Source organism: Poecilia mexicana, unplaced genomic scaffold, assembly GCF_051168715.1.
Source record: "Poecilia mexicana isolate PSO_F unplaced genomic scaffold, ASM5116871v1 scaffold_11, whole genome shotgun sequence".
Classification (NCBI taxonomy): Eukaryota; Metazoa; Chordata; class Actinopteri; order Cyprinodontiformes; family Poeciliidae; genus Poecilia; species Poecilia mexicana.
Genome location: NW_028263380.1, coordinates 21,078,566 through 21,104,109, shown reverse-complemented (window position 1 = coordinate 21,104,109; position 25,544 = coordinate 21,078,566). Strand labels below are relative to the sequence as shown.

Sequence of the window (25,544 nt, the reverse complement as noted above, 5' to 3'; positions counted from 1 at the left end):
CAAACACTGCGCTCCCACCTCTTATTTTAAATGGACCGTGTTGTTACATATTCCATTGCATTTTTAAATACATATAAAACTGTAAACAATACATTCATGTGTATTGGTACTAGCTTTTTTGTTTGTACTTTTGGAAATAGTGGATAAACATTGTTTGATTACCTTAAACAAAAATGTCAAAAAGGGTGGAAATTATTAAATTTACATTGGTGAATATGAAACTTGCCAAATATAATAAGAATAATTGCCAGTATTCTGCCTGGATGTGCAATATTTTCCTGAAAACCAGAAATTTGTCAACATTACCAATTATAAATCCAACATTTCCTTGTGATACATTTCCAGACTAAATCACTTAAAGCTGGGGGCTGTTTGTGTTTATTATATTTCATTGTGTATTAATTAGTAGGATAAATTTAGAGTAAGAGTTCAAAGGAGACATCTCTCATTTTGTTGCTTATAAAACGTTTTTTTTCCAATATAAAAACAGCTGAAGGTGGATTTTTAAGTTAGTTAATAAAGGTATTTACATATTCCTCCTGACCAACAGAGGTCACTCTTTCCTCTTTATGCCTCGCGTTCACTAAACGGAAGCGTTTTCCACAGATTTCCTAAAAAAATTGTGTTTACATGCTCCCATCCTCTCTCGTGTTTTAGCGGCTTTGGGAGCCTAATCTGCGGCAGAATGAGCGCGATTCAGCTGCTGCGGATGTCGGTGCATCAGCGGATCAGCGCCGCCGCTGAGGACGTCCTACAGCAGCTGGAAAACGGGGAGAAAGCGGTTAAACTCCGGATACAGAGAGCAGTGATAACCGCGCGGCTAACAGCTACCGCGGAGGAAATCTTCGGACTGTTTAAGGAAACTTTAGCGGAGTACGAGGAGAGACTGCGGCAGTCCGATCAGGAGATATGCCTCCAGAGAAAGCAGCTGGATGCTCTGCTGAAACCTGAAGTCAGACTGCAAAGATCGGAGCAAACGGAGGCTTTTAAAGCCGCAGGAGCCGCTGCTGCCAGCGCTTACTCGTCCAGTTCCGGTCAACTTCACAATAAAAGCCCTGCAAATCAGAGTGAAGAGGAAGCTGAAGACACAGGTGCGATGAAGACGCCTGAAATAAAAATTAGTACCAAAAGAATGTTCTCAACTAACACTGGCACTTATTAAACATATTTTCACTCAAGTGAAAGTACAAAATTGCTGTCTAAGAAGTTACTCCAGAATTAAAAAAGTTTACTCAAAAAGGCCAGTTGAGTACTGAATAATCAACGAATCTGACTTAATAGTTTAAAATATTGTCATCAAACAGCCAAAAATATAAAGTTGTGTGCAAATTCTGGTATTTCACATACTGAAATGAAGAACAAATGTACAAATAAATAGGTTTTAAGAAGATTTTTTTTTTTCAAATGTCCTTTTTTTTAATATAAAACAACTGAAACTAATACATTACCCTGAAAATTTGAAATTTATACGTTTTTGTTGTTTTTAAAAGAACATTTCTTAGATTAAGTCAGTGATTCCCAAACTTTTTCTTCTGCGCCCCCCCTATGGATTACAAATGGCTGTCTGGTTGAAACGACGCGTGTGAAGGGGAGAAGGAGAGGGGGGGGGGGGCATCGACTTTTTTGGGGCAAAATGAATGTACGTAGCTGAAAATAGACACCAACATCGGTAGCCTACAAGGTACTTGTTAAGCTTAAGGTTCTGTATTGATATTAGCTAGTCATATTTTAGCTAACATTACCTGCATCCAACATCTTTACTCAACTCAGTCGGTTAGTTTGGAGGGAAAAACTGTGAAAAGTTCTTTGCGTTTTGATGGTTTGCTGCCGTGATCCTAACACAAACCTACATAGCTCCGCACAGCAGCAGCAGGTCTCCTTCACAGGTGTAAACCCAGCGTGAGCTTCATAGCGCTCATGTTGCGTTTAAAGGCGGCTCGGAAAAACAGGTTACAACTTGTTAACACCGGATTAAACAGTTTTAACTGCTGATGAAAGTGACAGAGGACACAAATATGGGAAGTGTGGAAGCTTCTACTGTATCAAATTGACATAGGAATAACAGAGAGTTGGCCATTCTAAGGTAAAAACCCAGCGCATACAGTGTTCATGTTTTTTGGGTTTTTTTCCATCCAGACCGCTTCCAACGGTTTTTTCCAACGCATTTCCGACTTTTGGAGCTTAGAAATTTACTTATTTTTAATAGAGAATTTCTTAAATTAATCTCAGAATTTTTTTGGGCAGAAATGTATTCCTCCTTTTTTTTCTATCTACAATGGCATTAATCGTAGATAATGCGATTAAAGTGTTTACGAGCCGTTTACTTTCTCCTAACTGCCTAAGTTCTTGTTGACATGGTAACCGGAAAAAAAAAAGAATAAGTCAAAGATAGCTTGCTGCTAAGAGCGCACACTTTGTCATATTTTTACAAATACAATATAGAAAGCACATTTTTAACACAGATCTGACTACATTTCAAAACCCAAACTTTTTACCGATTCCTAGCATGAATTTAGTTGAATAACTTGTTTATTGATGTAACTTAAGATTGCTGTGACACACAGTTACAGACATACTTACTTAAAAAAAAAGATGCAATAAATGGTTATTTTCACATTTATTGACATCACGTCTCAAAATATTGTGATAAAATTTTAACTCCATATTGCCCACACCTACTTGAAATAAAGTCTTTTTGGGGAGAATTTATGAAACATTTGGATTCTAGAAACACAAGTTTTTAGAGCTGTGGGGTTTTTTTTAAGTCTGTTAATCTCTTCGGTCTAAACATAACTTCAGTCTAAATAAGCAACTTTTGTTTCCAGGCCTTCTGAAGATAGTGACCCTGGACGACTCTGGCCTGCCAGCCCAGTTCGACTCAGTGGACCTGAATCCGCTTGATTCTGAGAACGTCAGCGATGCTTCCTGCCCGTCGTCGCCACGCTCCTCTTCTGACTCCTACCACCTGGCGGCCTCTACGTGCACCGACGACGACGACGACTGGATGGAGAGTCAGTCTCTCAGGTCAGAGGGCAAAAGGAAAAAGAAGAGAGGTCGGCCTTACAGATCTGTCGAGAAAATGGAGGGAAGTCCACCTCTCGGATCTGCTGGGAAGAAGAAACGAGGACGACCTCTCGGATCTTTGGGCAAAAAGAAGAGAGAACTTCTTGGTCTTGAACCTTTAGTCATTGTGAAAAAGCGAAAGCGCACTCCTCCTACAGAGCGTTTCAGCTGCCATGTCTGCGGACGCCTCTGTCCGGGGAAAGGCTTCCTGCTGCAGCACGCTCTGCGGGTCTGCGGCAGCAATCCGGACCGGCGCTGCGGCTTCTGCGGTGAGCTTTCAGACTCTGCTGATGGGCTGATGGCTCACCTGCAGGCTCACCAGCAGAACACCAAAAAGTGCTCCGTTTGCGAGAAGACGTTCACCTCCATCAGGGCGCAGGAGCTGCACTTCCGCATCCACACCGGGGAGAAGCCGCATGAGTGCCCCGAATGCGGCAGAATGTTCCGGCAGAAAAGCAACCTGATGTCTCACATGCTGGTTCACGCAGCGGAGAAACCGTTCAAATGTAAAGAGTGCCCTCGCGCCTTCTGCCACATGACGTCGCTGGAACGCCACATGGAGGAGCACAACAACGCGCTCATCCTCTCCTGTAGCATCTGCAGTCAGGAGTTCAGCAAGCGGAAGGACCTGCGGAAACACATGGCGACCAATCACGAGGACAGCGTCCCTAAAGCGAATAAAAGCCGCACATCTGTGTTGACCAACTGCAAGGTGTGTGGGGAAGCTTTCGACCGGAAGATCCTGCTGGTCAGGCATGCTGGGACTCACGCGCAGGAGCCCAACTGCTGCTGTGGTGTTTGTGGGAATCTGTGCGACTCCATCGACAGCCTCAACGCTCACCTGCGCTTCCACCGGGTCGCCGCCAGGACCTGCGAAACCTGCGGGAAATCCTTCCCTGGCCGATCAGCACTGCTGATGCACCTGAGGATTCACACCGGGGAGAAACCCTTCAGCTGCAGCTTCTGCGACAAGGCCTTCAACCAGATCGGCAACCTAAAGATGCACCTGAAGATCCACACGGGCGAGCGCGCTTTCTCCTGCAGCATCTGCGGGAAGGGCTTCACCCAGAAGAACAGCCTGGACACGCACATCCGCTTCCACAACAAGGAGAGGCGCTTCCTGTGCCAGGTGTGCGGGAAGGGCTTCATGCAGGACGTGGACCTGAAGAGGCACATCCTGGTCCACACCGGGGAGAAGCCGTACGAGTGCAGGGTCTGTGGGAAGAGCTTCCAGGCCAGGCGCTCGCTCAACGGTCACCTCAAGGTTCATGAAGCCGGTGGGATGGCGGGCGTCACCGAGGACCAGAGGATGGACAGCTTCTTCTCCGGACCCTTCCAGTTGTAGATCAGAAACTAAGCCCAGGGCTGAGCGATGCGGCTTAAAAATGAAATCTCTGATATGATCATATCCAATCTGATTTCAAATTTTAATAAACTTTTTTTTTTCTCTGTTTTGCTCTAAAAACCAAATTACAAATGACAGAAAACATTTTCAAAAAGTGGCCTTTTCTTTGATTATCCCTTCTGTAAGTTTTACGAAGGGGAATTAGGGCCAGGCTGTGAGAATTTTAGCTCAGTTAGAAGAAAATGAAGTTTTACCAGACAAAACATCTGAATATTAAGAGAAAAAAAAGTCGTTTTAATAAGAAAAAAGCTTTGATAAAGTTATCAAAATCTGTTGTGACCAGTTCAGTCCATGTGGTTCTTTTTTGTAATGGACTGAGTTGTTGGCTCATCATTTCAAAGTCCTGCAACTGATAAAAAAAAAAGTGGAATTACTATTAAATATTATCTGTAAAACCTATTCTAAAGTATAATTTTACTAGATGCTCAACATTCCTCATTTAAATTTTTTGTTATTTTTCATGTTTGAGTTCTCATAAAATTACGACTTTATTCCCGTGATTCAAAAACCAATCTTAGCCTAACACTCTGTCGTAGAGTTGACCTGAATTCAAAGTCCAAATAAATAAAACAAGATGGCCGCCCTGGGCATGCTGACATCACTCTGATCTATGGAAACTCCTGGAGTGGATTGATGGAAAAAAATCCAGATTTTCCAAAAGACTTTATCTTTCAAACCCAAATAATTAAATCAGCATCCAACTTTCTGTCTTCTATGCTCCTTCTGAAAACAGACTTCTGGATTTTTTTGTGGTTTCATCTCTTGATCCGGACATAAACAGTAATTTCTTTTTTACTACAAGCTTATAAAAGCAGATTCTTGTAGATTTATAAAAACAGTTTGCAGTCTTTTTGCCTCTGCACACAACAAAGAGCTGCAGCAAAAATTAAAATCCTACACTAAACACTAAGGAGTTTTTTCAACTCAGTACAGAAACTGAGCTGCTAAATAATAATCAATAATCTGTCGAATCAGATTTTTAAGTGTAAACATGGAATAAATTGATGATCAGACCCAGAAGTGGAAAAATAATTCAAAAAGCAAAGCAACAGTCCCCATTTCACTGTCAGTTTAATAATTTACATAATTAATTTGAGCTTAGTGTTCGCATCTTAGCATTCCTGTAACTGTTACTTTACTTTCACCGTAACGATAAACTGACTCAAACAAGGTCAAGAGAATAAAGAAATGGAGGATGCAGAAATTAGAAAAGTTAAACATTTTCTAAAGATTTTATCTTTGCTATTAGTGAAAATATTTGATTGGAAAGTCAAAATAAACTGATAAGCATTGATTTACATACATTTATTCTGCCAAATTATAAGCTATACTGAACTACAAATTGGTGGAGGATTAAATAAACCCAGAGAAGATATGAAGATAGCTGTTGAAACTAGAGATAATAAATGAGGTTCATACAATCAAAACATCTCAATGTAGTTTGACTATATGATGGAAGTATAGTTGTTGGATGGAAAACTAAACCAGGGTCAGTTCTGAATCTGCAGGATCTGGTGTGAAAGTAAAACTGTTCTCTGGTTTGTTTAGTTTCTTTACTTTAATGTAAAACCAGTTTGGAGCATCAAGAGCTTCAAGTAGAAGCTGCAAGCATGAGACTGATTTTATTAATCTTCTGTTTGACATTTTGTCCCACAGTTGATTCATTTTTTAAAAATTTCAGACAAGATGTAAATATTTCTGTTTCATTTAGTCAAATGTTATGGTCTGGTGATTTTGTTCATCTCTCCTAATTATAATCGCCTTAAGTTTTAGGCTGAGATTGGATAAATTGGACCTCTGGTGCTAATTATTATTACCTACACTGTAAAAACTAAATCTCACCAATTATTTTTTGGTCTGATTTCTAGAAAATATCTTAGTACATTTGAAATAAGACAAAACTAACTTACAAATAATTTTTCAGCAAAATAAAGGAACATGTTTTAAGTAAATAATTCCTTAATTTCATGAAAAAGTAGTTATTTCACTTAAAACAAGACATTTTCCATGTTAGAAGTGAGATAATCTGCCAGTTTATTTGTACATTGTCATTAATATTAAGTAGCTATCAACTTAAGCTCTTATCTTGCTGAAAAGTTGCTTATAAATTTGTTTTGTCATATTTCATGTGTATTAAAACATTTTCACTAGAAATTAGACCAAAATACTTGGTAAGATTTTGTGTTTTTACAGTGTAGAAGCTGAAACAAATTAAAAACTGACTAGATATTAATTTCTACTTAAATAATTCATTTTTCTTTTCTAGGTAATCAAGATACTGAGCATTGATCTTAATCTGTGATGCAGCTTTTGCTTCTTGTTTCTCCATCTTTTACTCTGTAGATGATATTATGAAGGTTTTTTATAAGAAAAGCAGTTGAATGTGTTTGTTTTTCATTGCTTGGCATGCGGTCTCTTTTTTTTTTTTTTAAAGACTCGATGCTGAAGGATTCTTCATGAATTCAGCAGAATGTTCCTCTGAACCTGGTTTAACCAAAAACTGACGTTTAAAGCCGTTACAGGACGTGTAATATGTTGATTATATGTTAATGTTTTTTATATGTTGTTGGACATTAAAAGCTACTCTGGGCCCATTTTGAGCCTCATCACCCTGACCGGTGATCAGACAGTTGGAAACTCAAAAATCCTGTCTTGTTTTCAACCAGTGAATGCAACTACATGCTACCAGGTTGTGGTAGAAACACTCTTCAGTGTGGACTGTGTTACTGAGGGAGGAAAACTGTTTGGTATGGATGTTTTCCTTTAATAAACGCTCATCAATCATTTGAAAACTGCTTATCGTGTTCTTATATTTATTATTCATTTTTGTCTGAAATTAAAGTTTATTTTTTATTTATTTAACCTTGAACCGGGTTTAGAACAAATTCTTATTCTTGACAACTACCTATTCAGAAAACATTAAAACATCATACAACAGAATACTGTAGACCAGAAAACAGAAGAATATCATAAAACTAAGAGAAAAAAAAAATACAATCATATTTTAAGTGATTTTGAGAATCCATTGTAAAGCATTATATAAGTCTGATGTCATTTCATATTGATACTGACTAAATGTACTATAATACGTCAAAAAATCAGTGGAAAGCAAAGTATATATTTTTATATTTAACTTTTTGTTTCATATAAATGAACCTGGACCACAGAAAGAATTGGACATGTTCAGCTCCTCCGGTCCTGCAGGGGGCGCTACGTCTCTCTGCTTCCTCTCAATGACCCGGACAGATCAACACGAGCTGGACGGTTTTCCTTCCTGCAGCCAGCCCGGTGGACGGGGCTCTGCATCGGGATGTCTCTGTTTGTGTCCACCCAGAGCTGCGGGCTCCGGCCCCTGACCGACTCGGTGTCGGAGCTGCTCTCCAAAGTCGGTGAGGAGATCCTGGCTACGCTGGAGAAGCGCGCCGGGGAAGCCCGGTCGGTCAGAGGCTCGGGCCGCATGGTGCGGCTCCTGCGGCCGCTTCTCACGGACGGGATGGCTTCAGCTGCGGAGATGATTGTTCGGCTTCTGGAGCGGGAGGTGGAAGAGTACCGGTGGCAGCTGGAGCGGCAGAACCGGCTGCTGGAGGCCGCACTGAGTCCGGTGGTTCTGCTGAAGCGAACAGGTGAGAACCGCTAGCTTGATGCTACAGCCAGGGTGACTGTTGCTAGGCAACCAGAGACCAATCAGAATCAAGCTGCTCATCATTTACTAACCGAAATACAAGAAACGTCATTCAAATTGAGCAGCGTCATTAATGTAGAAATTATGGGTATATTTCTAATTATTATAAATATCTATTTTATTATAATGACAAATACTTAACTTTTTTTTTTAATCCCCTGAAACAGACATTTTCTTTTAATCCCGGACTATTCACATAAAGCTTTTATTCAACCCATTTAATAAATATTTTGTCAGAATTTAGTTAATCTTACTCCTCTATGACCACATAAAAATCAACACTTGGTTCTCAAAACAGATGTTGATGCAGTTTTGTTTAATTTGTAGATTAATTTTATTTTTTCAGTATCTAGATGTTTTTCACCCTGGATAAATAACCATGGTAACAGATCTCAAACCATCAACCAGTTTAGAGTTTAAAATGGCTGCATAAAGGTCCCCCAGTGTACTGCTTTACCCCTTTGTTTAACAGTTAGATATGAAAGTTAAAAAAGTGTTTTCACTACTGCACTGATCTATTTAATGCTAATTAGTTATATTGACCAGTCTTTGAAAACAACATTTAATTAAATGGAATGGAAAATGTTTGGTCTTAATCTTACAGTGAGATGAACGGGTTATTTGTCTTTATATTCATATATCTGATTTCATATGTTTAGTTTTCTTCTCTTCATTCATTTTTTCTGGGAAATCTGTTGTTTCAACAAGGGTAAAAATATTCCCAGATCTGCTGATACCATCAGTACATTATTTGATTCTTATCAGCAGAGTGATTTGACTGTCATAAGAACATCAGAGCTTAAGTCTTACTGTAAAGTAAATAAATTGGAGCTTTATATTACAACTAAATGAACTTATTTGCCACACTGATGACTCTCTGCAGCATTGCCTTCTGGCCCAGATTGTGGCATAAATGTTTTTTTTATTACTGATGGCTGACTGATACTGATTTCCTGTTTTCTTCGAGGTCTGAGCCCCAGAGTCTCATTATGTTTCCAAGAACTATGACCCATATAGGCTCATATGAGTAGACTGTATCTTAATTCAGCATTTAAATGAAACTAACATTAAACGCACAACAAAAATGAGCTGCAGTTTCCGAACTTGAGGTAGTTCTGAAATGAACAGAAAACGGTTCCCTGACCTAATTTAGGTTTCTCTAAACAAAGTGGGTCAAACCATGAGCTGTTTGACGAGATTAAAGACAGGTTAAGAGGGAATACTTCAGTTTTTCTGCATTTAGTGAACAAAATAAGATTTTTCAGTATATGGCGTTTTACTCAAGTGGAAATTGGTCGACTTTGATCATTTTTGCCTGAAAATTTATCTTAAGTTATATTTCCTTATCGCTTTCATGAATGTCTGTCTTCTGATGCCATTAATAAATACAACATTTTTACCATCTGTTTTTTATGTAAACAGTAAAAAACTGGGTCTTGTGAAAGTATGTGCACCCCTTCAGCCATTTTTGTTTTGTTACTTCTGTGAGAATAACAAATTTTACTGGATGTTAAATTGTCCCAGAAGGTATTGAGATAAGTGATAATATTGTTGATTTGAGACCATTTTCAGGTAATATAACAGTATAATGCAACATTTTTCAAAGATCAATAAACCTTACATTCTAATGAACATTTAAAACATTTTAAATATCCAAAATAAATAAACAATACAACAAAAATAACAAATAAAATGAATTATTTAGTCTCTGTAAACAAAACAAAAAGTTGAGACAAAAGCACCAAACTGAAGACTGAAGACTTCAGTTTTTGGTGATGAAAGAGAGAAGAGAAAATTGATTTATTGCTACAGGCTCAATTTCTATTATTAAGGACATTATTCTGTTTTTATTTGTTTTTTATGTGAAAAACTGACAAAAGTTAAAATATTTGTATGAATTAAAGATGTTTTCTTCTTTGTCAGTCTCCATCGGCTCCTCCGCCAAAGAGACAACCACAGATGATGAAAACCTCCCGCTGCATTTGGACGCAGTAACTGCTGCCTCCTCAGACATTTCTGCTGCTGAAAGTGATGAAGAATGGATTGAAAACTCCTCAGATGAGAAAGAGACAAACACAGCAGATAAAAGAGATGAACCTGTAAGTAATAAATGTTTAATCTGTGGGAAAACTTTCCGTCACAAAGGAAATCTCATCAGACATGCGGAAACGCATGCAGACTTTCCTGAAAATCCCTGCGGAGTCTGTGGAAAACACCTGGAGGGTTCAGGAGATTTATCCGACCACCTCACCTCCCACAGGAAAACTGTTTGCACGAGCAGGTTCTGTGAGATCTGTGGGAAGAGATTTCAGAACATAGAAACTCACATACGGAGCCACACTGGGGTAAAACCATACAGCTGTGACTTCTGCAGCAAGAGCTTCCCACGGGCCAGCGCACTGAAGAGGCACAAGAAGATCCACAACAGAGAGAAACTGAGCGCCTGTCAGATCTGTGGAAAGACATTTGCTGAGAACCAGATGCTTTTAGAACATCTGAAGACACATGAAGATCGCCGCAAACGGGAGGATGATAGTTCAGAGATGGCTAACCCGGAAGTAAACGTAGAACCACCCCCTGATGATTCACTCTGCTGCAGAGTTTGTGGAGATTCCTTTCACAGTCGAGGCTTCTTAAGAAAACACGCAGCGACACACAGCAGCGACTCCAGATGTGTGTGTGGAGTGTGTGGGGAGCAGCTGGATTCATCAGACGTTCTGCAGACTCACTTGGAGTCTCACAGGGAGGGTGGTGGGACATGCAGTGTCTGCGGGAAGAGTTTCCAGAACATGGAGACGCACATGCGAATCCACACAGGGCTGAAGCCATACCGATGCCCCCTCTGTGGCAAACGCTTCCCCCGACCTGGAGCTCTGAGGCGACACAGGAAGACCCACAGCGCCAAGCGTCCACTAGGCAGAGAACAGGAAGTCCAGAATACAAAAAGTCAAAATGCAGAGATGTCAGTTAGTCTGTCATACAGCTGCAAAGTCTGTGGGGAGAGTTTTCAGAGCAAAGGCAATCTAAGAAAACATGCCAAGCGCCATGCTTCACAGTCTGTCTGTGGGGTGTGCGGTGAGGATCTGTTGCCGTCTGAGACGCTGGCCAATCACTTACAGGGCCACAAAGAGAAAGGGAAGGTCTGCCACATCTGTGGCAAAACCTTTCAACACATTGAGATCCATATGCGGACCCACACAGGCATCAAACCATACTCCTGCAGCATCTGCGGGAAGTGCTTTCCGCGACCCGGTGCTCTGAGGAGACACAAGAAGAGCCACAGTGGGGAGAGGCCGTACATCTGTGAGTTTTGTGGGAAGACGTACACCGAGCGCACCTCTCTGACGATGCACATCAGGAGCCACAACACCAACCGAACTGTCAGTCGCGTCTCCTGCGATACCTGCGGGAAGAGTCTCGCCTCTGCCCAAATCCTGGAAGTTCACCGGAGGATCCACACAGGCGAAAAGCCATTCCCCTGCCACATCTGTGGGAAAGCCTTCAGACAGATGGGAGGGCTTAACGTCCACATGCTAACGCACACGGGAGAGAAACCATTCGTGTGTACTCTCTGTGGCAAAAGCTTCTCCACCAAAGGATACCTGGAAACCCACATCCGCTTCCACAGGAAGGAGCTGGCCTTCGGGTGCCACCTGTGCTGTAAGGCCTTTGTCACCAAAACTGATCTGAAGAAGCATCTGTTGACCCACACTGGAGAGAAACCCTACAGCTGCCAGGTATGCGGGAAAAGTTACCAGGAGAAACGCTCTCGAGACGTTCACATGAAGGTGCACCAGGTGGTCCACAACAGCAGGGAGTCAACCAGAGGGCAGGAGGAACTCCAGACAGACTTCATCCAGCTTTAGAGAGTCAGATTAGTTCAAACTCATAACTTACAAATAATAATAAAACCTTATTACTAGAGGTGTGCCGATCGATCGGTCACCGATCATAATCGGGCCGATTTTCGTGAAAAAGTGTATGATCGGTGATCGGCGATCATTGGCTCTTGTTGCCGATACCGATCATCTCATTTCGCAGCCTGCCCGTGCAACTGGTCTCCTCTTTCCTTCACACTGCGCAAACGCGCAGCAACAAATCCTAAGCGATGTGTAACTATAACGCACTGAGTGAAAGGGGAAGTTTGCCTGTTGCGGCAGAAATTTGAAGCACGTCAAAATGCATCAACACAACGAAGCTAATACGACATAAAAGCAATGCCATACTTGACGGAGTTTGGCTACATCGAGGCTCACTGCAGTAAAAAAGACATACGGAGGATCAGATAGCAGGTAAAGCAGCGCACAGCTACAAACACTCACCCGGATTAGCATGACGGTTAGAAAGCTAAACAAATAACCCGCAAAATTATTTAAGTCTTCGAGCTGCGATGTAAGACGCTGGTTCTGGTCTCACTGTTGAACCGCTGCTACGCTACAGGTAGTAATATTTGACAGACGGAGCTTCGCTTCTGCTCCACCTGGTAGTGACTCTCACACCGAACCTCTGCTTAAAGCTGCAGCATATAACTGAAAAAATAAATTTTACATGCGTATTAAAACTTTAGTTGTCCTAACATGAGACAGATAATCTCTAAAGAAAATAATCGATCTCCTCCCTGTTCTGCATAATTACTCCGCTCAGTCAGAAACAGCCAATCAGAGCTAGCAGTAACCAGCTAGCCGCCATGCTATCAGGAAGTTTTCATTCAATAACTCTGGATTGTTTATTGTAATGGATCCTGTTTTTGCCTTTGAATGTTAAGTTTTATACTTGAATTTTTTTGGCAATGTTGAGAGGTTTTAATTTGGCTCTTTGCATTATTTAGCCTCTTCAGAGCCTTCATATGTTATCAGTCTGTTAAAGATAGTATTATCAATAGCAGTACAATTTGCAGAATGCATGTTTTGTTTAGTTTTCTTCTTGAAAAAAGTTATTAAAAAGTTTTTGTCTAAATTAAGGTGAATTCATGGTTCCTTTTTCCACATAATGTAACCGGTAGTGCTTATGATAAAAAAAAAAAAATAATTATGTGATCGTATCGGTGATCGGTATCAGTGATCGGCCCTCATGGGTGATCGGTATCGGTATCGGGAGGAAAAATCCTGATCGGCACATCTCTAGTTATTACCTGTTGAACAGTAATCACATGAGAGACAAAGCTGTTTAAGTTGAAACCAGAAAGAATAAGAGAACTGGAGAACTAGACTACCAAATAATACATTTTTAGCATGTTGAAGAATACAAAGATCTCATTTTCAGATTATTCCTTTTAACATTTTACAGAAAAACAAACAAAATGCATTCATATGGAGATCCTCTACCAGAAAGATCTGTAGATTTTCTGAGTTTGTTTGAATGAAATTTGAGCATTTCAATCATGACAGACCTGATCTTTTACTGAGTTTTAACTGAGTTTAACATTTTAGTTGTTTTCTAAGAAATCCTACAGTATTTTGAAGGTCCTTAAATGTTTTTGGATTAGTTTAAACAGTCTTTACTTTCAAAGATCTGCTGTAATTTAGTTTTTACCAAAGAGATAAAGTTCTAAATGAGGTTCGACAAAATTTCTTGGTATTTTTAGTAGGAAAGTTGAGAGCACCATTTTCTACATCAAAATATTGTTGAATATATAAAAAGATTAAACAGTTGGAGACATGTAGCATCACACTGTTTGTTGTTTATGTTTGTACAACCAATAAAGAGCTGTTCAATACATTATTACTAATTTCTACATATTTGACTGAAGTCTGTTTTTTTTATTTCAAGACATTTAATCTAAAAAAACGACATGAAAAACATTTATTTGCTGTTTTTAATGGATTAGGGTTGCATCTGTACACATGACCAATAAGTTTTTCTCATTTCGTAATCTTAACTATTGATAAAATATTATACTTGTGAATGTATAGAAATTATAGAAACTGCTTTGGATTAGATTATAATTTTTTTTTTCTTAATTTGAACATAAATCCATATCTATATTTATAATGATCCACTTTTTAAATTATTTTCAAAGCAAATCTTAAGTTTTTTTTACATGCATTAAAAAAATTGTGAAGATAATTGTTGAATTAATGTAAAATAATTTCAAGTGTTAGTTGCTCATGTGGTAAATTAGCATAAATTTGATGGGAGAATTTTAATTTCAGTCATTTGAGACAAAATTAGACTTGAAAATTTGACTTGTAAACATCTGCTAGGGATTTAAGCGGCTCTGTGATGGTTTTACTTTAACTGTCGCTGAATGTGAAGATCTGGACGCGGCTGGACTGGAGGAGCTCAGTAAAAAATAAAAACAGAGATGTAACAAAGTTTTTCCACCAGATGTCACTACAGCTTTTAAGCCTGACCTGTTGAAATTGAACCTTTAAATCAGTTTAAAACACAGATGGAAGATCCAAACCTTTGCGGCACATAACACCTGAACTGCTTTTTTATTGCCTCATCATATAAAGTATTACATTTAAGTTTATAAACAATAAATCTATTATTAATTCTGTGAGCAAAGGTGAAGACTGCCTATAGTGGACTTTAACATTTACTGGGAACTGTGAATAGATAAACATTTCAGCTTTAATTGTGGAGATTTATCCTCCTTTCTTTATAGTCACTGGTTTACTTCTCTTTTAGAAAATGGGTAAACTTTAATTTTTAAACTGGATCGTTTACAGCCAGTAATTTACTGATTCTGACTGGATTAAATTGGGAGATTTAGAATATAATCCTGACTTGAAAGCTTTTATCTGTAGTGATAAATAATTGAATTTAATTTGAATATATTTGAAGAACAAGCATAAAACTTTAAGATACTGCAGGTAAAATAAGTTTTGAAAACAATAAATTTATGTCTAATCTCTCTATTGACATTAAATTCACACCTGCTGTTTGTAACAACCAAATAATCCACACATAAAACGCAATAAGAATAAATTATTTGATAAATTAAGATATGTGACCAAATTCAGGGAACAAGTTCTGAACACATGAAGAAATTAATTTGCAACAAGGCTTAGGAACCAGCTGTTTTTAGAAAGCGTTCAATGTGTACAAATAAACTGGTTTAACATTAACTGGCAGCCAATAAAAAGCTTCTTTATAACTAAAGTGTTGCACAGAGTTGTATAATGATTGCTGTCTGAGTCGTAATCCAAAAGTGAAAGGATGAGTCTGTCACTAAAAACCAGCTGAAACAGAAACCTTCAAAAAAACCTGGAATAAAACAAAGTAAAACACAAAATAATGCACAAAACCACAACGGCCTCCATCCACACTCCCTGCGTAAGACTCCACTGCTGAAGAAAAAACATCTGTAGGCTTGATTACAGTTTGCTGTGGAAGATTTGGATAACCAGTGAAACACTGAGAATGTATAATCTGGTCAGATTATACGAAGGGTGAGTTATAAATATAATTAAACCCTTATATATTATATGTAAATATTCTTATCTAATGGTAGGATCAAAGCAAAACTGGACATATTTTATAGCAAAATGTGCAGATTTCTGAAAGACATCTGAATCATCTTTAAGGCGTTGTTACTTCATTTTTTCCACAAAGTATTTTGATATATTTTCATCAATACATTCAGTTTTATTTTCCCTTCTAGAAATTGTCAAATGTAATTTCCATATTTTACCCATAATTTCATTTTCGGACAGATTTTAATTGATTTCTTTGTTATTTACTACATTTTCCTTCTGGTTTGAGATGCTTAACATAGATGAAAAATGTCGCTGGTAGAACGGTTCGGACCGATATGTCCACATTCTGTCTCTGTCTAAATTAAATTAGATATATTATGACTAATTTTGTTATCATTGTGGAAAAGGGTGTAGCTGCCATGTTGGAGAATGGAACAAGAATCAGGCCTGAAATGGAGAAACAAAACGGAAGAATCCAGTTATGAACAATGAAAAACCAGGAGCTCAAATACTGAGGCAGCGATGGAAAGTGACTAAAGAACCAGGAACACTAATCAGAGGAAACGAGGTAGAGCTGAGGAGAGGATAAAGCAGGGAAACTGAGGGAGGAGGCTAATTAACACAGAGGAAGCTAAGCTAGGACTGAAGGCTCTAGAAACCAAAAAGCCTGCAGCAATCTAAGAAAAATAGATTCAAACACAGAAGACGAGAAGAAACGATGAAGCTAAACACAAAGGAATGAACTAATACAGCAACACATTGACAACAATAATAAACAGAGAAATGAACTGGATATGGCAAGACCTGTTGAACATAAATAACCCAAAAACAAATAAACACAAGAAAAAGATTCAAACACTAAAGGAATGTAACAGGAGCGACGGCTGCCTGTTACAGCGGCAGGTTTTTTGGGATTTATAGACGTTTGCTTTTTTTCCTACAGTCTAAAAACATGAATGTTAGGAAACCTGGAGAGTCTAATGGTGCATTCACACAGCACCAGTTTAGTCTGCTTTAACTGAACTCAAATTTGTTTGCCTAGAAAGTTCAGTTAATGTGAACTCTGACCTGAACCAAAAAAGTGAACTCGGGTCGTTTCCTTCAATGGTTCTTGGTGCAGCGCCGCCACAGGCGAGGAGGGGAACAGCGGCTGAAAAAGTAACAAATGTTGCAACATTGGTCTCAAATTGAACTAAACTCACAGTCCTGGTTGAGTTTGTGTCTATCCAAAGTGAAAAAAACATTCTGCTTACTGAACGCAAGAAATGTGGGCCAGCAGAGACTAAAAGGACACGGACAGTTAATTAATTACTCTGAGAAACGACTAATATTTGAATACACACTTACACATATGTGTGTAAATATATATGTGTGTGTGTGTGTTTTTGTTGTTGCTTCCTTGTCAAAGCAAATTGACTTCTGTTTGAACAGACTTGTGAGGAATTCCAGGTATTTACACTCATTAACAACCATTGACGTCTCTTGTCACTCTCACCTGACTGACCTGTGGTTCGTTGCAGCCAGTGGGCTGTTTACTTACCCACGTAAAATCTGCGATGGTGTTTTCACATCAATCAGTGAGAGCGTGCTCGTCAAACCGCCTGGGGAGGAATGTAAGGTCTGCATTGTGTGTTGATGGCTGGTTAGCAGAAGAGCTCCAGTGTCAATTTAAATATGTTTTGTCCAGTTTAGCATTTACTTTGGCTCAGTAAAGATGCAGCATGTTCTGATGGAATAAACATAAAAATGACAATAAAAGTTATACATGACTTCTTTTTGTAAGGCTCTGACTGCATGGCACAGCAAATACTGTACCGCTCTTGAAAAGCATTCCCATGTGTTATTTTACGACACCAGACCCATAAAGAAGTGTGATTTCTATTACTAAGTTGCACAGCAAAATGCATTTTATTACATTTTCAAATTTATTGATATTTCTTGACAGTATGATGGAATATTAGTGCCATAGCAAAACAGAGGAGAAATTTTGAGGTAACACTTTATTTGAAGGGGTGTGCATAAGACTGACATGACGCTGTCATAAACATGACATAACATCTGTCATGAACATAAAGAAGTCTTTATGAATGTTTATGACAGTTGTCATGAAGTGTCATTCGGTAAATAATGACACTTTTAATGCAAAATTGCTCTAAAAGTTGCATTAAAAGTCCATTAAAAGTGCCAACTTTGCATGATTTTGTAAATTATAATTTAATGCAAAGTTGGCACTTTTAATGGACTTTTAAAGCAACTTTTAGAGCAATTTTGCATTAAGAGTGTGATTATTTACCAAATGAACTGTGATAAACATTCATAAAGGCTTCTTTATGTTCATGACAGGTGTTATGTTTATGACAGCGTCATGTCAGTCTTATGCACACCCCTTCAAATAAAGTGTTACCAATTTTTAGATTAATCTTGAAAATTTAAAACAAAAAATTTTGACATTTCTGAGTTTCAAAAGTTAAAAAGATTTGACTTGAAAGTCAGAAAATTTCTGAAAGTTGAAAATTTCAGAAATTTTGAGGTCAATCTCAGAAATTTTCTTGAAAAAAATCTCAGAAATTTTCTAGAAAAAACGTTTACATTTCTGAGTTTAAAAGTGAAAAAAATTTCACCTGAAAATCAAAAAATTTCCAAAAGTTGAAAATTTGCTAGAAAAAAATCAATTTGAGATTAATTTCAGAAATGTTCTAGAAAAAAATAGAATATTTTTAATTTCAAAAGACAAAAATGTTTGACTTAAAAATCAGAAAATTTCCAAAAGTTGAAAATGTTCGACTTTTTGAAACTCCAAAATTTCCAAATTTTTTCTAAATAAGAAATAAATAAGTTGAAATTCCCAAAAAAGACAAGATTATAACAGTTGGTATTTAAAGAGAAAACAACATTTTCAAGTCCCTTCTTGAAGTTTCATCATTAATAGAAATAAAACCAAGTCCTGAGGAATAGCCAAAGTGAAAAAGTTGCGCTCATGTCTTCTTTTGAGGTTTCTGTGTCGTTTCCTTCAGTGGATGTTGGTGCAGCGTCCCCGCAGGCGAGGAGGGGAACAGGTTTTTCAATTAGTTTGTTTTAAGCATTGAACCACAGCGGCTGAAAATGTAACAAGTGTTGCCATTTTGATCCCCAATCGCACCGAGTCTACAGGACTTTCAGGAAGGAATAAACCTTTAATTTCAGGTTTCTGAACCGTTAATTTGATGAAACCCAGTGGAGGCATTTCCTTTGACCCCCGGTGTTTGCCTGGAGTCGATGCTTTCACTCATCAGACAAGAGAAACATACACAAATGAGTCTTTTCATTAACAAGAGAGTTATGAGTGGAGGGCAGGGAGTGTGTGTGTGTTTTAACATGTGTGTGTGTGTGTGGGTGGTGATCATTTCCAGGAAGAGGTACAGAGGAGGGAGAGTTTGTGTGTGTGTTACTAAGTGGCTTCCTGGTCCACCGGGTGTATCCTGTTCAAAGACGCATTCACCCTGAGGGTCATGCATACGTGTGTGTTTGTCTTGTACATTAACTTTATCAACAACACACACACCCGCACACACACACACACACACACACACAAACACACACAGTTTTTGTTGACTCCACATTCTGTCCAGGATAAACCTGATTGTTGTGGGTGTCAAGATTTGCAGATTCAGAACATCACCGAGGCGAAGACGCGTTCTTGTGTTTTGTTTAGCGCCGACTTCCAGGACAGCCTCTGACTGGCAGGGAGCCGACAGCCCAAGAAGGTCAAAGTTTAATAAGAGATTGTTGAATCATTAAACCTTAAGTGATCAGGAATGTTAGCGTCCTGCGTCAGCCGTCTCGATGAAACTCAATCTAAGAAATTAAAACAAACATGTCGGTTTTCCCACACCGGATCGTGTTCAGAGCAGTGTACAGTTATCTTAAACGAGGGAGGTTGTTTAAAAAATTTGCTGAAAATATTTAAACAATCAAAGTGTTGCAATAAGCTGCTTCACTGCAAAAACACAAAATCCTCCAAAGTGTTTTAGTGTAGTTTTAATGCAAATAATTTGAAATACACTTAAAATAAGACAAAACTAACTTACAAGTAACTTTTTAGCAAGATATAGAAAGTTGCTTTAAGTCAATAATTCATTAATATTGATTAAAAAATGATTAGTTGTTCCACTGACAGATTTTTTTCAATGTTTTAAGTGAAAAATATCTACAATGGACTTTTTATAATCAAAAGTTACTTATTAGTTAGTTTTGTCTCATTTCAAGTGTACTGAGAAATTTGTACTAGAACCTAGACCAAAAATATTTGGTAATACTAAAGCACAGTGGTTCTTAACCTTTTTTGAGGTACCGAACCCACCAGTTTCATATGCGCACTCACTTAACCCTTCTGTAGTGATAAATAAAATATGATTTTTTCCCCCCCAAATTCAAGACATAGACAAGATCACCAAGTCTTCTTAAAAGGTAGAGTCTCTGAGAACAGTTCTTCAAAATATAGTCAGTGTTTTCAGCAAAGTTGAGCTGATTGTCCGGAACGACCCAATTAGCCACAGTTTCAACAGGTTGGCCTTTGAGAGAAACTGGAACCACTTTAAGGTCTTGTTTAGATCATTTAATTAGCTCTACATTCTTAAGAGAATGAAAAATTAATAATAAATAATAAAGACTTTGCGGTATTCTGATTTAGTAATGTAATTATATTAGTTGTGTTACCACCTCCACGCCACTAGAGGCAGTAGCAACACCGAAAAGATAAGACAAAGGAGCAGATTTAGAAGTACACCGAAAGCTACAGATTTTGGTAAAAACGGTGAGTTTTGCTGAAGTAATTAAAGACACAAGTTCAAATTCATGCTGAGAGTGGAGCTCCTTCCCGCAGCACTGATTGGCTCAGCAATGTAACGTGATCCTCTGCAGCAAGCCATGGCAAAGCGTGGCGTCATCATGACTTTACACAGCGTGTCTTTACCTCCGCGGCAGAGGCTCCGCCGAACCCCTGAGACCGTCTCACCGAACCCCTGGGGTTCGATCGAACCCAGGTTAAGAACCACTGCTTTAGGGTTTTTGCTGCTATCTAAAAGAAGAAAGCTTTGTTTTTCTATATTTATTGTATTGCTACAAAAATGTGTGGGTTACAAAAGTTGTACTTTAAAACTCACACGCCCAAATTAGTTGAGCTGTATAAATATTTTGTTTTTATGAATATAAACAATATTCAGTTTTGAAAATTGTGCAGTTATAGTGGATTTCTTTGGGAACAACATGGAGTTATTGGCTAGAGGACGCATTAACCTTATTAAACAGAACGGTTTATTATTAAACTTATTAGATTATCATTACTAAGCAAAGCATCAGTTCATACCTGCTGATTTAAAGGATTAACCATTAATGCAGTGAAATTTGCGTTAGTTAAATAATTTTTCCTTATTTGATTGGCTGGCAGTATTGTGCAAAATTCACTTTTGTACACTTTTGTTCTTCTATTTGGGTCTTTAAAAAAAAGCTCTAAAAAGAAACATCCAGCTGTTCTGGAAATTAGTTAATGTTTTTTGGTATCTGGAAAAAGTACCATTTCAAGAAACCTCCAGATTATGACGTCACAATGGGCGGGCACTACTCCGTTACCTAGCAACCCAGGCGGAGCTCCTCCCACGTCATCATTAGGTGTTTGATCAGCTGGTTTTACCGCTGCATGCGCTCGGCTATGGCTGTTTTGTTGTGGACAGTTCCACATCTCTTTGCTGCTGTTTTCACATGTATAAAATGGGAGTGTAAACATTGCGTTGGGGGGCGTGGCCAGCAGCAGTTAATTTGCATAAAAGTGAGAGAGCCATGAAACGGCTCATTCTGACAGGAGCTCAAAATGAGCAGACTAAAATTTTTGATTTTGTATAAAATAATGTAATGAACATGTTTAATATAGATCTATTAATTTGAAGCATAATAGGCCACCTTTAATTAAATAAATTAGAATAAAAGCTTCAGTTTATCCCTCAGCCGGTGATTTACTAATCATGAGCATCATGTAGTTTTATGTCTTTATTGGCTGTTCTGTCTTATCTGGACCTGTTTGTCTGCTGGGTGTGATTCGGGAGCACAGATTATTCCCACACCAGGAAATGTTTGTGTTCGGGAGCGCGGCTGATCACCAGGGGGCTCCACAACTGCGTGGGTTTCCTGCTGTCCCCACTAACCTCATCCACACCAGCTGGACTCATTAAACCGGACCCGAACCGTCCGCTGCGCCGCCTGAAGTCGGGTCTAATCGTGGGGGGAAAGCTTCGGAACCAATCAGCAGACCCACGGGTGGGACTCGGACACGCACGCTTACTCAGCGCTATCTGCCCTCGTGCCCTGTTTACGTGCCCCCACTTTGAAAGAAAAAATAAAAGCGTGCATGTGCGCGCGTGGCCGTGAGGAAGGTGGGACATCGCCGGGACCTTTTTCTGTTTTCCTGATTGTATTGGACCGGAAAAGTGCCGGCAGCAGCGGGGGGTTCGGTGCTCCGGCGTGTCTCCGCTGAAAACCTGAGTTTCTGCGCAGCTGAGGAAACATCACGCTGCTCTTCTACTGGTTCTGGTTCTGGTTCTGGTTCTTCTGGCTGCTGGAAAACATGAAGCTGCAGGAAGAGAAGCTCTGAGGATCTGAACAGGTAAAAGAACCGACTGGCTTTAGAAGTTCACGAATCCTCTGTCATTTCAAGCAGCCGAACCCACTCAGAGCTGCTGAGTTTGATCTGGATCACATGTTTACGTTCATTGAAGGTAATTACCATTAATTACAGTTATTGGTCTAGTTAAAGTTAACCCAGAAAGTCGCCATGTTTAATCCTGAGGAAGCAATTAATCAATCAATCAGACATTCGGAGAAGGGTGATAACATTTTAAATTTTCCTTAAAGATTTCTTAAAGCTCAGGAATTAAATTCAAAACCAAATATTATTATTAGTGATAAAAATATTACAATGTATTTGGATTTAAATGAGTCAAAATGCATAAAACAAAATCTGACCAAGTGTTTTTCTCTATTTCTGGTGCAAATATGCTTAAAATAAGAAACATTTTTTGCAAGATAAAACTCTAAAATAAAGGACACAACATAATAAAGATGTGGGAAATAAAAACCAAACATTGTAATGAACCCAAAATATAAAACTCTGATTCCTTATCACCATGCCAAAAATACAGATTAATCATTTTAGTCTTGTTGCTTTAGTTTGATCTGTTATTATTTTTCCCACACTGCAAAAATACAACATATTACAGAGTATATGTGTGTAGTTTCTATTGGAAATGTCTTGGTATACTTGAGAAAACTAACTTATAAATAGCTTTTAAGCAAGATATAGGAGTTTGTTTTAAGTAAATAATTCCCTGATATTGTAACATAGGAATCTCGTTAAAAGTGAAATAATCAAAAAATCAATATTCATGAATTATTAAGACAAACTGCTGTATCTTACTGAAAAGTTACTTGTAAATTAGTTGTGCTGTATTTCCACTCTACTAAGATATTTACACTAGAAACTGGACCAGAACTCCTCTGTAATATTCAGTATTTTTGCAGTGTGGCCTCCTGTTGGTCCTCTCTGGGTACTCCTGCTTCCTCCCTCAGTCCACAGACATGAGTGTTAATTTATGACTGACTGTGAGTGAATGTGAGTCTTCCTGCTTGTATCTCTGAGCCTCTCAGTCATCACTACGTTTGAGTTTATGAAACAAACTGTCACAGCTGAATTTAACACACATTGAATTTAATTTTATTTCAAAACAGTAATTCTGTATTAATCCATAAATTGACTGAACATACAGTTGAAAAATATCTAATAAAATTAAAGAAAATAAAAAGTGTCCATTTATGGTGTTTGCAGACATCATTAATTACAGATTACTGCATTTATTACTGTGTGGTAATAATATATTGCTGATATGCTGGTATGTTTTTAAGGGCATGTGTAATATTTACATTCTTCCACTTAGAGCTCATGATAGTTTTACTCACTTTCATTACAAAAACTGATTATCTCAAACAAAATGTTGAAAGAGAAAAAAAAGACAAGCACAGTGAAGCTAAAAATGCAGCTGAAATGTTATTTTTGGGACTGTTTGGTATTAATGTATAAAACAACTCCGGTCCAAGACAAAAATAGTTTTATTTAAGTCTCCAGCTCAAATTTCAGCTCACAAAGTAACAATGTGTGTGGTGAATTTTTCAGTCAGAGAAATGTCAGAGAGCCATAACGCCAGGAGCTAACAAACCGGCACCCTGTGGAGGGAAATAAAAGCTCTCTGTGGTTTGCCCCGTCTGCCTGTGATTCATCACATCAATCACTGGTAATGTGGAAAACCACAATTCTAACAGAATTCAAACAAATATGATTTCTTTCCTTAATATTGATGAAAAAGTTCCAGTTCTATTGGCAGATAATGTTTTGTTATAAGTTAAATAATCTGCCAGTGGAACTAGTATCCAGTGGCAGATTATGTGAATAATTGTGTGAATAATTTCATTTCATTTCATTTCATTTCAAATAATTCCTTAATCAATATTAAGGAATTATTAATATTCCTTAATATTAATAAGGAATATTATTAATATTATTATTATTAATTATCCTTAATATTGATTAAAGATAATTCCTTAATCAATATTAAGGAATTATTCACATAAAACAAGATCCCATGTCTTACTAAAAAGTTACTTGTAAGTTAGTTTTGTCTTATTTCAAGTTTGCTTAGGTATTTTCACTAGAAACTAGACAAAAATATTTGGTAAGATTTTGTGTTTTTACGCCAAGCAGACTGAAGACCTCTCCAAATTCAGGAAGTGGACTACAACACAGGGAATTCTGGGTAAACACAACCAAAACAAACCTGTGTGTTTGGCTCTGGCAGTAGAAATGACTCGTGGTCTTTTAGCAACAACAAAAGAGAAATCCTCCAAGCGTTAAAAATTGATGTCAATCCATTTTTGTTTACGTTTTGTGAAGAAGGAAGTTGCGCTCATGTCTTCCTCAGAGGTTTTAATGTCGTTTCCTTCAGTGGTTCTTGGTGCAGCGCCACTACAGGCAAGGAGGGGAACAGGTTTTTCAATAGTTTGGATCGTTTGACACAGTGGAGTGAGAAAGCAGATGAAAATGTAACAAGTGTTGTAACTTTGGTCCCCAAACAAACAGTTTAGTAGACTATCAGGAAGGAAAACACTCCTAAATACCAAAAATGTTGGAACTTTGTTGACTATTCCTGATTTTAAAATAATTCTTTGACAAACTGGATTTTAAAACTGGTGATGGAGTCAATTTAGGCTCTATTTGAACCCCATATACAGATATGGATTAGTTTCTCTAGATCTTGTTGGGATATTGGTCGTTTAGTCCTGGAAATGTTCTTGAGGTGATAGAAGACCGACTTTGTAATCGTCTTTAAGTGGCTCTGAAGGCTCAGATCCATCACTACGTCCAGATAACAAAGATCTCATCCTCTTAACGTGATTTTTAATCTCACTCACTTGAGGTCACAATTAGAGCTTCTGTAAATTAAAAGCAGCTTCTTTCTTTCTTTTTGAAGTTTCTCTTAGCAGACGTTGATGCTGCCGTTTCCTTCCTCGTTAATTTGATCTGAAGATGAAGATGCATAAAGATGAATCAGAACAACAGGCTCAGCTGTGTCCTGTTTGATCTGCTGCGACTGAGTCTCTGCTGCTGTTTCGCAAGACTTATATAAGTCTGAAGGCTTGCATGAGAACAATGGCGCGCACACACACATCCACCACAGCACAAACACACACACATATTTATTGCTTTGGTGTTCCTTCTGATAAAGAAATGAGATGTGTAATTAATTATCCTCAGTGCTTAAGTTCCCCCAGTGAAGATGCTCTTTGCGTTGTTTTCTGTGGTTCATCATCACCTATTAAAAATGTTCTGAATCACTTCATGACCTGAAACGCACCGGCAGCCTCAGTGAGTCACAGATGAAACTGTGAAGCA

At 38.3% G+C, this 25,544-nt stretch overlaps 3 protein-coding genes across 4 annotated transcripts in view; all 3 read left to right on the top strand.

Annotated features, from left to right (window-relative positions):
- The first annotated feature begins 557 nt into the window (after window positions 1-557).
- Window positions 558-7,260, top strand: LOC106916127 (uncharacterized). The gene is made up of 2 exons (XM_014984197.2): window positions 558-1,091; window positions 2,826-7,260. Exons 1-2 carry the CDS (start codon window positions 686-688, stop codon window positions 4,406-4,408), a joined length of 1,989 nt encoding a protein of 662 aa, XP_014839683.2. The 5' UTR covers window positions 558-685; the 3' UTR covers window positions 4,409-7,260.
- Window positions 7,261-7,644: 384 nt separating this feature from the next.
- On the top strand, window positions 7,645-13,886 carry LOC106916125 (uncharacterized). The gene is made up of 2 exons (XM_014984195.2): window positions 7,645-8,091; window positions 10,074-13,886. The coding sequence occupies exons 1-2, from the start codon at window positions 7,779-7,781 to the stop codon at window positions 12,014-12,016; spliced, it is 2,256 nt and encodes a 751-aa protein (XP_014839681.2). The 5' UTR covers window positions 7,645-7,778; the 3' UTR covers window positions 12,017-13,886.
- Window positions 13,887-21,434: 7,548 nt separating this feature from the next.
- The window catches only part of npr1a (natriuretic peptide receptor 1a), a 43,679-nt gene continuing 39,569 nt past the window's right edge, over window positions 21,435-25,544 (top strand). The window contains exon 1 of one of the 2 annotated variants that reach the window (XM_014984188.2): window positions 21,435-22,208. The gene's annotated coding sequence lies outside the window, so the exon portion shown is untranslated. Of the gene's footprint in view, window positions 22,209-23,782; window positions 23,890-25,544 lie in introns of those variants that run through there. The other variant, XM_088009841.1, reaches the window with a different exon arrangement.

Bases quoted from the DNA above. Each gene is read 5' to 3' on its own strand.
- LOC106916127 (XM_014984197.2), top strand. From the start codon at position 686: ATGAGCGCGATTCAGCTGCTGCGGATGTCGGTGCATCAGCGGATCAGC. The intron at 1,092-2,825 runs GTGCGATGAAGA...TTTTGTTTCCAG, and splicing joins AGAGGAAGCTGAAGACACAG to GCCTTCTGAAGATAGTGACC.
- LOC106916125 (XM_014984195.2), top strand. From the start codon at position 7,779: ATGTCTCTGTTTGTGTCCACCCAGAGCTGCGGGCTCCGGCCCCTGACC. The intron at 8,092-10,073 runs GTGAGAACCGCT...CTTCTTTGTCAG, and splicing joins GGTTCTGCTGAAGCGAACAG to TCTCCATCGGCTCCTCCGCC.